The sequence below is a fragment of the Telopea speciosissima genome, chromosome 5 (genome assembly GCF_018873765.1).
Source record: "Telopea speciosissima isolate NSW1024214 ecotype Mountain lineage chromosome 5, Tspe_v1, whole genome shotgun sequence".
NCBI lineage: Eukaryota > Viridiplantae > Streptophyta > Magnoliopsida > Proteales > Proteaceae > Telopea > Telopea speciosissima.
This window is the reverse complement of record NC_057920.1, coordinates 36313409-36326459: the sequence shown is the minus strand read 5'-3', so window position 1 is coordinate 36326459 and position 13051 is coordinate 36313409. Positions and strand designations below refer to the sequence as shown.

General features: G+C 44.5%; 1 protein-coding gene across 1 annotated transcript; it reads right to left on the bottom strand.

Moving 5' to 3' along the window:
• Positions 1–9262: 9262 nt before the first annotated feature.
• Positions 9263–10239, bottom strand: LOC122662379 (hevamine-A-like). The gene has a single exon (XM_043857998.1). It carries the CDS (start codon positions 10237–10239, stop codon positions 9337–9339), a length of 903 nt encoding a protein of 300 aa, XP_043713933.1. The 3' UTR covers positions 9263–9336.
• Between the last annotated feature and the right edge of the window lie 2812 nt (positions 10240–13051).

The window sequence follows — 13051 nt, the reverse complement described above, 5'->3', positions numbered from 1 at the left end:
AACTCCACTACCCATGTTATCAATCGTCCGGAGACATCTAGCTTGTGGAGTACCTTCTTCAGAGGTAGGTCGGTGAGGACTGTGATGGTATGGGCTTGGAAGTATGGTCGTAGCTTCCTAGCCACGATTACCAATGCATAGGCTACCTTCTCGATTCTGGTGTACCTGGTCTTTGCATCGATCAGAACATGACTAACATAGTAGATGGGCCTTTGGACTTTGTCTTCTGCCTTCAGTAGTACTGCGCTTACCGCGATAGGGGTGGCAGCCAGGTAGAGCTGCAATTCTTCGTTAGGTTCCGGTCGCCCAAGTAGTGGTGGGCTCTCTAGGTACTCCTTCAATTCTTCGAACGCCTTCTGGCACTCTTCTGTCCATGTGAAGTCTTTAGGGCTTCGGAGGTTCTTCAATATTTTGAAGAATGGTAGGCACTTGTCACATGCCCGTGACACGAACCTTGAAAGGGCGGCGACCCTTCCATTCAACCTCTGCACTTCCCTGACCATTTGGTGGAGGTGCCATCTCTGGGATGGCCTTGATCTTGGATGGGTTGGCTTCTATTCCACGTAATGAGACCATGAACCCCAGGAATTTCCTGACGTTACACCGAAGGTGCACTTTGCAAGGTTTAGCTTCATCTGGTTCCTCCTCAGTACTGTGAATGCTTCCTCTAGGTCGGTCAGGTGTTGGCTGGCGTGGATGCTTTTCACGAGCATGTCATCCACATATACCTCCATGTTGCGCCCGATTTGTTCCTCGAACATCTTGTTGACCATCCTCTGATAGGTGGCCCCTGCATTCTTTAGCCCGAACGGTATGACATGGTAGCAGTAGTTCTCCTTATCTGTCTGGAATGCGGTGTAAGACTCATCTCCCTCATGCATGAGGATCTGGTTGTACTTGGAGTAGGCATCCATGAAACTCAGCATCTCATGGCCAACGGTGGCGTCGATCAGTAGGTCAATCCTGGGCAGTAGGTATTGATCCTTTGGGCATGCCTTGTTCAGGTAGTCGACACACATCCTCCACTTCCCATTGGGCTTTGGTACCATGACCACGTTTGTGAGCCAGGTTGGGAACTTCTCCTTTCTGATGAACCCTGGCTGGCTCAACTTCTCGACCTCTTCCTTGATTGTTGCTTGTCGATCGAGGGTGAAGTTACGCTGCTTCTGTTGGATGGGCTTCCTGGTTGGGTCGACATGTAGTTGGTGCTCTGCTCTGGAAAGTGGTATTCCAGGCATGTCAGAGGTCGACCATGCAAAGACATCCATGTTCGCTTGGAGGAGGTGTCCAAGTCCTTCTTTCTGTTCCTTGCCTAGTAGCGAGACAACCTGTACGACCTTGGAGGGGTTGTCCCTGCTGAGGGGCCATGGGATGAGGTCTTCCACTGGTCTTCCTCTTCTCTCTGTCAGTTCATCTCTCTGGTCACTGACCATGTTCTCTAGGTAGAGTGTCATTCCACGGGTGTTACCATTATTCTTCTTCATGAAGGTGGCGTAGCACTCCCTTGCTTTCTTCTGATCTCCTCGGACTTCGCCTACCCCATTCTCGGTGGGGAACTTCATCTTCAGGTGGAGTGGCGATATGACTCCTCTAAGGGCTATCAGAGATGGTCGCCCTAGGAGGCTGTTGAAGGACACCACGGACTTGATAACCATGAAGTTCACTATGATAGTCACTTATCGAGGGTGTACCCCGAAGGTGACGGGTAGTTCTATGGTACCTCTGATGGAGGCGGTGGCACCTGAGAATCCATGGAGGTAAGTGGGCTCTGGTTTGAGCTAATTGTCCCCGAACCCGAATTGTTGATAGGCGTCCAAGGAGAGTACGTCTACAGATGCCCCTGTGTCTATTAGTACCCTGTGTATAGGTCGGTTGGCTACCTCCACCTGTACTACTAGGGCATCCTTATGTGGGAAGCTTAGTCCTTCCAGGTCTTCCTCCGAGAAGGAGATCACTATCTCAGTCTTGGCTATCTTGCTTGGCTTCTCTGCCACTCCCATGAACCTGGCATGGGCTTTAGCCTTTCTGTTGGACTCTTGCCCCAGTTCTCCAAGTATGGTGAGGATGGGAGGTCCCTTGGTGCCACTAGGTTCTGTTGCATCTCTCTGCTCTTCTGGGCGGTCTCTCTCTCGATTTGTTCTTCTTTCTTCCCTTCTCGGTTCTACTCTGTCTCTGTCACGACCTCTGCCTCCTTGGCCTGAGCGGTTGTCACGTCTCCCCTTCACATACTTGTTCAAGCTTCCTGCTCTTTCAAGTTGTTCTATCTCTTTCTTCAATTGATTGCATTCCTCTGTGTCATGCCCATTCTCTTTGTGGAAGAGACAGTACTTGTTAGGGTTTTGCTTCTCTGGTCCTACTAGCATAGGTCGTGGCCAACGGAGTAGGTCACGGTCTTAGATCTGCATGAGGATCTGGGACCTGATGGTGTTCAGTGGGGTGAACTCAGGGCTGCTTGCCCTCTCACTTCTCTCTAGGCGACGGTCAGTCCTCCCAAATGGGCGGTCGCCCTTCTCTTGTCGACACTCTATCCTAGTCCTCTTACTTTCTTTGCGGTCATCAGGTGCTGACCTCTTGTTGTCCTACGGCTTAGCCTCGATTATCTTTGTTCTAGCTTGTAGTACCTCGGCCATATTTGCAAACTCGTTGCACCACTCCAGGAGCTCTTTTATAGTCCTGGTCTCATGACGTGCCAGGTCCTTGATCAGGTCCAGGCCTCTAATACCTCCTACCAAGGCTGCATGGTGGGTCTGGTCATCCAAGTCTTGAACCTCCAAGGACTCCTTGGTGAACCTGCTAACATACTCCCTGAGAGATTCCCCAGGGTTCTATACCACATTCAATAGGTTGACGGTGGTCTTCTTCTGCTTGACATTGCTCTGGAAGCGGGTGACGAACTGTTCACATAGCTCCGCGAATGAGCCTATAGATCTCGGTCGTAGCCTGGAGAACTATGATGTGGCTGCTCCCTTGAGGGATGCAGGGAATGCCCGACAGGAGACCACGTTCGACCCACCATATAGTGTCATCATGCCATTAAAGTAGTTGATGTGGTCATTAGGATCCGTGGTACCACTGTAGAGTTCAAAGGTAGGCAGTCGAAAGCTGGAAGGGAGTGTGGCTGACATAATCTCTGTCGAGAATGGGTGTTGCCCAGGTATGGAATGTGTCTCGCCTTTGGTCTACTTCTTCAACCCTTCCAGCTTCTCATCCAGGTCACGGAGTCTTCGATCGAGCTCCTCATCCCGTGTATGTCCTTCACGCCTGGTAGGACGTTCGCTGCGACCTCGTTCATGCTCTCTCCCGGATGTCCCCTCTTACCTTGAATGTTGGCGGGATGGTGAATGGTCACGCCATGATGAACCCTGTCGCGAAGGTGAGGGGTTTTCTTCTCTGTAGGTCCGGCTTCATCGTGGTATGTGACCTTCTTCAAGTAGTCCGTCGAACACAGACCTCCAGACCGATCTCTCTGGGCTAGGCACCCTAGCCCTGGGTGTTGGTGTCCTCCCACGCTCTGATCGTGGCGGGAGGTCTCTTGTTCTCCTGGGACGCTGGGAAGGCTCCCCCCGCTGCGGAGTGGGGGTTACCCGTCGTGTAAGTCTCTCTGATCCCACGCCCCTGGGAGATGATCTCCTAAGGTTTGGCTCTTGTCGAGGTGCGGACTCTGCCCTTGCTGACGGCGATGTCCTTCGACGGTGAGACGTCGCACGCTGTGTTAAGTAGTCTCGAAAGAGTCGCTGTTCATCAAAGATCTGTCGCTATAGGTCGTTGATCTGACCCAAAGTTGCTGGTGCATTGGGGTCAGGTATCACCTCCACCACCACATCGTCTACCTGGTCATTGTTGGGCTCGTCGACCATAAACTGGTCATTAAGGGGGATCTCTTCCTCCAGAGGGACATGGTCCTGGTCATTGGCTCTGCGGTGAGAGCACTCTGGGGGTGCTGATCCATTCCTCGCTACGTTGTTGGTGGTGGTAGTCTTCCTTCGTGCCATTGAATGAATATGGAAGAGAGCTAGTAGATGTAATGGCTAGCGTCCTTTCCCACAGACGGTGCCAATCTGTTGCGTCAAGAAATCATCGGGCTGACCTGCGAGTGCCGTCACCTACAAAAGGACTAAGGTGTCACCAGAGAGAACCGGTGTGGTTTCGGCCTAGGGCTCTCTGATGCCAAAGTTAGATCTCTTGAGCAAACAGATGAATAGAGATTATTCAATATGAGTTCAGATGTCCCCTCTGAGGGTGGTGTACCTTTCCTTTTATAGTGGAGTATGATGATATGGAGAGTCCCAGTTTGATGGCGAGTGTGCCGTTGAGTGGATAGAGGCCCTAGGTAGCAGGGCTCTATCCTAATTGGCCATCTCCCAGTGGGAGGGAGTGTCCTGGTGGTATCAAGATCCTTGGCGGATAGATACTCGCGTGTGGTGATAACGTCATTGGTGCTTGAATCCGTTTGGGTGACATGACTTTTAATCGGTGGCCCAGAGTCCTGGTGGTGGCATAAGTCTGTAGTGACACGATTGGGTCATAGACGAGTGGCCTCAGTGTCCGTGTACATCATGTCTGCGTCCACGATGCCGCACCTGGGTGTGAGACCACACCTGGGTGAGAGGCAGCGCTTGGGTGAGGTCGCGCCTGGGTGTAGGCCGCGCCTGGGTGAGGCCGCGCCTCAGTGCAGGCCGCGCCTGGGTGAGGCTACGCCGGGGTGCTGGCCACACCCGGGTGGGACCCCCAGTTGGTTCTCCTTGGTTTTGGAGCGGGTCGCTTCGTGACACGTGGCAGCCGTTGACTGGTTCGGTGAATCTTGGATGTATCAAGCTTCAACGTGTAAAGTGTTAGAGAAGAGCATCTTGTACGTATTGTTCAATAGTGTGCTATAAGTGTTATGGTGATCAAGCCTGAAAGACGAAGCTATATTGTATTTGTAAAAGAGAAGCCTGTGTAGTTAATGGTCTATGTGACTTGAGTGAAAACCTTTTGAGCTTGTGTGGCTTGGGTGCTCAACCCATGATTGAGTTTGTTAATGTTCTTTATTATGGTTTGGGAAAAGAATCTGTTAATGAAGAAATCATTGGCCTGTGATCAAGGTAGTGGACGTAGGACAAGTTGCTCCAAACCACTTTAAATCTTCTATGTTGTGTGGATTGTCTCTCTCCATCTTTCTCTTTTGCATCTTCTACAGGCAAACTGGGAATACTCTCCATTGCACCACCCTTTCTTGTTTCTTATTTGTTTTTTGTTGTATTCTATTGTGTGATGTGCATAGGAATAGTTTTGAATTTAAGTTTAATCTGTTGGATGGGATATTATTGGAATACCATGGAAGTGGATTGCGTGACATACACAAATGCCAAATATTCATGAATCTTATTCATGTACCACCTATGGAGTTGCACACTTTAAGTTCACCTTGTCCATTCGCAACTTGCAACATCGACATAATTGGACAAGTCATCCCCAAGTCCTCTAACAGATATGAATACATCTTACTGGCCATAGATTACTTCACTAAGTGGGGTAGAAGCACAATATTATGCCAAACTCACTACTGCTAAGACGGAAATGTTCATCACTGAAAATTTCATATGTCGTCAAGGGCTACCGCAAGAGTTCATCTCTGACCAAGGTTCCCACTTTAGAGGGAAGGAAGAGAAGAGATGTGTGACCACCTAAAAATTCAAAGGCATAAATCTTTACCCTACCAACCACAAACCAATGGGGCAGTTGAAGCCGCTAACAAAAACATGAAAAGAATGTTAGAAACGATGACAATAACCAATAGTGATTAGGCCGATAAGATACCATATGTGGTATGGGCATACAAAACTTCCATTCAAACTTCTACTGGGGCAACGACATACTCATTAGTATATGGCATGGAGGCCATTCTTCCAGTTGAATTGGAAATTCTCTCCTGAATGATCCTCATGGATAGTGAACTTGCAAAGGCGAAGTAGAAAAGATCAAAGCCTGAGGAATCAAACGTCATCAATGAAAAAAGGATGTGTGACATGGATAACATGAAAAAGTACCAACACCGAATGGCGAGACCCTTCAATAAGAATTTCACTTCCAATAATACCCTCGGTCAAAACCTTAATTCACAAATTACCCAAATCACTTAAATTTAACCACTCAACCCAAAAATGGACAAAAACTTGGTTGAACCACTCCTTTAAATTTGACAGGTTGCAGAGTCAATGAGCCAAATAGTTTGACTTCGCGTAGGTAGACTACTTATTGAATGGTGCTTATTTATTTAATGACTTTAGGTCGGTATTTGTTTGACTTGGTTGTGTTATTGATGAGTGTCATATTGTTTGTTTTTCATTGGTATGGTTTGGCTTTTAAGAAGTTCACTATAACTAGAAGGTTGGAGGTTATAAATAAATTTTAATATAGATGATGCTTTTTATTATTCAATCGTGAGGGTATCAATTTTACTAATTGGTTAGTCCAGATTTCTAGAGTGTGATAGTAATGTTCGATTCGTTTGCTGTCAACTTCTTACTCTTTTTTCTTTTTTTTTTGGTCAGTTGTAATTGTGATTGAATTTTTATGATGATTCATGAACTAATCTAAAGTCTAATTCTTTTCATAATCAAAAGATATCGGTTGACATTTCTATTGATATTGATAGGAAAAATATTTTATTGAAGAAAATAAAAAAAATTAATTAATTAGTGATGATATCAACATGATGATATAGTATTTATTTATAAGCACCATTGAGAGTTTGAGGTCATATAAGGATGAGAATCTCACACATGGGTGAGTCCCCAAGAGACCCAGAGTTAAATGTACATAGTTATTCCACATTTTGAAATAAAGTTCTTCTCCATTTTTTGTTTTGAGCAGCATCGATTTGATATCATGACAACTTGTTATTCATAAGCGCAAATTTAAAAGGCTTGATTATGGTGCTTGGTAAATGAAGGTCATTTCAGGATTGGGCTCCTCTACAGCACAGGGGTGTGCCGGACATCTTGTGGTGCGGCACCTCGCCACATGGACGAGCTCCCCTTTGGAATGCCTAGACGAAGATAGAAATTCAGATTTAAAAATTCAGAAATCCTCCTTTACATTGCATGTGCCCCACGCTCAGCTTTCCCGACTCGATCCAGAACGTCCAAAGGGAATGTCATCCACGTGGCGAGTTGTGGTGCCACGCCATAAGATGTCTGGCGCACCTCTACGCCTTAGAGGAGCCCAATCCATCATTTCAAACTTCAAGATGAGTTCTTTTCAAGAATAGAAGAATGATGATGTCAACATAATGTCACGAGCATTTATTGCTCATGACTCCACTTTTCTCCCTCTATCTCAATGTTCCCTCAACATCTCTTTCTCTTTATGGATCCATTTTCCTAGCCACCTCATCTCCAACGGCCCTGCCTTCTCTCTCCAATGTGGATCGGACTTCTCTCCATTGAGTGGAGAGCCCAATGAGACATCCGATGATTAGATTGTGCCACACACATCTCGATGCATGTCCAATCAACCATTGGGATGTGCAGCACAACCAAGTTATCAGCCGCCTCATTCTGCACTCATTGGGCGATGCCCTTCAAGGAGAGGAGCTGGATCCCCTCAACGTCTACCTCTCAAAATCTCTTTCCACCTCCGTTACGTATTTGTCTTTGGCTTGTTTAGGAGGAAGTTGATGATTTTGTACTCTTTACTTTTGGGTGACATGTGAGTCCCATTATGAGTTTAAAGCCCTCTAATGGTGAGAGAATCCTGCACTTGGGTGACTAAGACCTTATATTTAAATAATCCTATCTGACCCATAAGTGGTCCACTCTAACCGTTATTATCTATTACTTGGGTTCCTCATTTCGCAATAAAACTCCTCCATTTTCTATCCTATTCTGCATTGTTGACTTCAGTGTTATCAATTCAATTACTTGATGGAATTGGAATCTTCATTCCTTTGTAGTTAAAAGGTAATTCATTGATTATTTTCAATGTCTTTTTTACTTCATATCTTGGGTATCTACCTAGTTCATGGCATAGTTTTTTTTGTTGATTTAATCCTTAAATCTCTCAGGAGGTAAATGAATGGAAGTTTGTGAGGCTCATCATTCAGTCATTTTTGCATTGTTATTGTCAAGAAATTGTAAATAAATCACCACCTGTTAAAGTAACTACCTGAACGGAGGTGGGAACACAGTGGAAGGATCTCATATGGATTTGATTATAAACTTTACAAATTCAAACGATCTTCTTCAATCCCCATATATCTTGAAAGACTTCTCCATAGAGAACTCCACCCCACAAATCCTTGGGATCAGATCAAATCCCACAGAGAACACACTAGTAACTTGGTGAACAAGATTGAGAGTGAGAGGGGCGGGGGGACAGAGGTTTCTAACAGATGCAGGTAGCAAGGCATCTCAAGATGACATGGAGGCGGAGCTTTTTGGAATCATGCAAGGTTGGAGGAAAGCTAGGGAAGAAAATATTACCCTAAAGGAAATCTAGTGTTGCAACAAAAGACTATATGATATGTTTTGCCCAAGTAACTTAACCCCCATCCCTTGGCACCTATTGCAAAACTATATTAATCTTGCAGAGTCCTCTGAGAACTTTAAGAGTATAGCATTTATGTGGTGTGATATATCTAAGTTTATGTACAAACCTGTGTATCTTTTCTTTTTACTATAGGGTTCGTTTTCATCAAAAAAAAAAAAAAAAAAGATTGAGAGTGAGAGAGATCTCAATGGTGCAAAAATGCAATTAGGTTTTGAGGTTAATTGATTATTTTTATATATAATCAGTCCCCACCTTCTCACATGTTCCACTTCAAATAGGACACACAAAGGAAAGAGACCCAAAGGGGAAAGACCTCCTCCTTAAGTGGACAACCCAACTGGTCCAATCCAGCTGCCCCATTGGTGGGCGCCAAACCCAAACCGGGTCTGCCAAGGTTCGGTTAATAGAAACAAATTTCAATTTTGAATTATTCCTTATCAACCATTGAATTACAAGTGTTCAATAAATCAGAATTTATCATTTGCCAAAACTTCTGGGTTTAGATTGGCCCGTCTTAATTTCATTAATAACTCATTAAATTCAAAATGGGGCATTGGTTCATAATGAAGCCCTAGAACCTGTCCTACCTCTAAACTCTGGAGATGGCAATCTCCAAAGTGATTTTGGATCTCATTAAAATGTATTCTCTGCTGGAAGAATAGTTGTCAAACAATTTTTATAAGATCTTCTGAGTGTTGATCTTTTAGATAGGAATGAGATACAGGACTGTGAAAACTGAAAGGAATTTAGATTATTAAACCAACAAGTGAACAAAGGCAGAAAAACAAAGTGATAGATAACAATTTATACAGCGCTCTTAATAGAGGAACTATATCCACTTAGAAGATCATAATATCTAGACCAGAGCATGACACCTCCATACTTGAAGGAAGTCTTAGCCACTGGGAGGATTTGTGAGGTTAGCACATCTGCAGGGATGAATCCACTACCTGCTGCATCAGAAGAGGCTGGTAGGCCTAAAAAGAACTTCTTGGCTGGAATCGTCGTCGTCCATAACTTCCATGAATTCAAAATATTTGTGATATTACCAGAAGTGTACTCACATTGAGGGTTGTTATAGAATTGAACCCAAACATAGTCGAAAAAACTGGTATGAAGAGCCAGGCCAAGATATTTGTCAGGATAGGGACATTGTGGTGCAGCCGTCAAGTAAACTTTCTTGTAGGGCTTACTATATTTGGAGAGGTACCTTGCCAGATATCCCCAGTAATTGGTTGATCCCATCTCAATATCGAAGTCTATGCCGTCGAGAATGGCATCGCCTAGCTGCCGCGACGAAGAGTTACCACCAAGATAGGTGTTCCACAAATACTTAGAAACATTCTTGGCATCATGTTTGGAGGTTAGAGTGTAGTTTCCAGCACCACCTCCAATGGAGAGCATTACCTTGAGGCCTAAACTTTGACAATAATTGATTTGACTGCTCAAAATAGTGCAACCACCAGAAGATGGATCACAATGGCCGGCGAGATTGAGAACCGGCGTCTGGCCACCACCAAATTTTATGAGGAAGGATAGGTTAACATAGGAATAGTTCCCTGTTGCACATGTTTGATTTAAGGTGCCTTCATTGCCGTTCTGACCCCAATAGATTGCAATTCCGCCAGGGAGAGAATTTATTGGGAGGACGAGGGTGAGAACAAAGAGGGAGAGAAGCAAAGATAATGCTTGATTAATGATCGCCATAACTGCTAAGTACTAATGAGCTTCAATATGAGATAGTTGGACTCTTGACCAAGCAATGTTAAGGTGGGGGAGAGGAATCCTTTTTATAAGAGGAACGACAAAGGGAGACTCTCCCTCACGTTAGAATATAATAATATTAATTTTTGATTTAATAGTTAAATATATTTTTTTTGTTGAATAAATAAATAGATTGAATCCCAAAGGAAAATAAAGCAAAGATGCCATCAAGAAGCACCGGGACTTGGACAAATAAAGAGAAAAATAATACCAACTAAACATCATCCCAGGGACTGCTGAAGAGTCAACGGTGGAAAGTTTCGAAAAGGTACAATAAGCAGCTGGCGATCTTGCACAAGATTTCAGATTTTCCAATGGGGTGAACGAAGAAAATAAGGGTCAACCTAATTATTAGGAATGAGAGGGATCTATGATGAGATATCACATAAAACAAGGATCAATACTTGGTGTCTTGGTTTCTACAACATGCCGAGCTCGCCCAACACACACTCTCAAACGCCAACCTGTTACTGGGTCGTGTTTGGATTTCAAACTATATCAACATTTGTGTCTAGTTTGGGTTCACCATGAAGTTATGACCCGAGTATACTATGTGTTTCTGATGGTATACAAACCCTATATATCCCGCTTAATGTTGTTTCTTATCAGATGAATTAAATTACTATTCACCAATCACATAGAGGCACGTGGTAACAGCAGACGGATATGAGCCCAGGCCGCCCTAGTAGCCAAACCGAATGCCCAATACGGACCAACCTGTAGGATTGCTCCAGGCCATGTAAGCACAGTTTACCATAAGTCGGACACAGACAAGGAGGTAGACCGGGTCAGTATCAGATCGAACATCTGTCACACCCCAAACCACTCCTTGGGAGGATTAGGTAGCTAGGTGACCCGAATTGCACGGTAGCAATCCACCAAACCCCGAGGATCCAGAAGCTGTTAATATCATTCACAAACACACACACACCCATAATGATGGATAAGAACATAATTACAGAGTGCAGCGGAAACTAATATTATGTTAACTATTCAAGTTGCGATACATGCAATACTGTTACTGTTTACACAACACCACCAACCAAGCAGTCACTACACCTCCAACCAATAGCTTCACAAAAACAACAAAAGGGGCAAGACAACAGAAGCCCCACATAAGGTATACAAAAAGAGAAAGGATAGTAGACTACTATCTACATCAAAAGAATTCCCTAGGTTAAAAGAGGTAAGTTGCCCGCCCTTCATGGGCTATCTTCAACTGTCATTGAGATCACTCGTACCAGAGAGATAGCCTTCGTCCAGATCCACACCCACACTGTCATAATCAACGTCACCCTCCTGCTCGAGATGAGCCTCCCAGCCAACATCACGTTCACTTGTAAAATCATCTAAAAAGGAATATACAAGAGTGTGAACTCTACCGAGCCCGTGAATGACAATATAAATATGCATGCACATGCAAACACAACCAAATGAATCCTACATGAGATGAGGTTCTTTGTTATTATTAAGCCACCTAGCATCACAAGTAAGGCAGGTAAGGTGCTACTACAATCCCCAATACATGTATCCCTGGTGTGGGCTTCTAACCCCTTTCCACAATACACCCATTGAGTTGTCAGAGAAGACCGGTCGACTCCAGCTGCTCTCTATGGTCAGCTCAACCAGCCCTTTGGGATTAGTCTGTGATACCACCTTTCTTGAAAATTGACATTCAGCCGAGCAGACACCTTTTTGGCATAACTTCTTTTTTTTTTTTTTTTTTTGATATAGGTTCTCTCACAGACATCCAACACCTTAAACCCTGTTGGGCTTCATTTCCAAGCTGGTTACGACATCTATTCTAGCATTTTTGCAAGTATAACATTAGCATTCAATTCCAATAGCCATCAAATACGAGTCAGAATAAAAAAGGAATATAAGCAATTTAATAAATAAAACAGTAAATATTTTTGTTGTTGTCATGACTCATCAGTCAAGTTACACCTACACTCATGGTGTAATTCCACTCATCTTGTATCAATCCCGCTTGTTCTTCATCTGGCTCGGTCCCAGTCGATGCCTGACACTGCACCTCGTGTTTGGGGTTATAACCTATGTTAACCGAACCATTAGAACATGTCAATCACTATCTCAAAAGGGTCTTTGAGTTCCAGGATTCGTGTCGGTTTGCTCAATCATTGTTCACAATTATGGGAACAGTAGCATGGTTCTTTCCAAGTTTGGCTTGGGTTACAGTGCGGGTATTTGACCTCCTTTTTGGGTCCACTGATACACTTCTTCACATGGTTAATAGTAAGGAAGGTTGGGGTAGGGTTTTAAGGTAATTTTTATGCCCCCAGCACTGTCCTAAGCTTACGGATGATGGTCCAATAGGCTAGAATCAGATTAGACCAAATACAGTAGCACTTGAGGATTCACTGGACGATACTGTATCGGATTGGGGCTCGAACTAGTCCCTCAAAATGGCTTGTTTGGCCACCCGAAATTCTGATAGTTACTAGGCCTTTTGTCTAATCCAGGTGACGCAGTGGTCTTCTCCTTTAGTTTATCCTCTAGGGTTTTTGCCTTATCGACCATCTGTGCATAGTCTTGAATGTATAAGACTGAAAGAGTGGATCCGATCTCCGACTTGAGTTCTTTCTCAAACTTCTTTGTCTTAGTAGCTTGACCCTTCATGTGCTCCGGTGCGAAATGGAACAAATCCTCAAATTGCTGCTAGTAATCCAGCACGGTCTTTGATCCTTATACGAGGGCAGAGAATTCAGCTTCCTTCTTGTCTCTGAAACTCTTG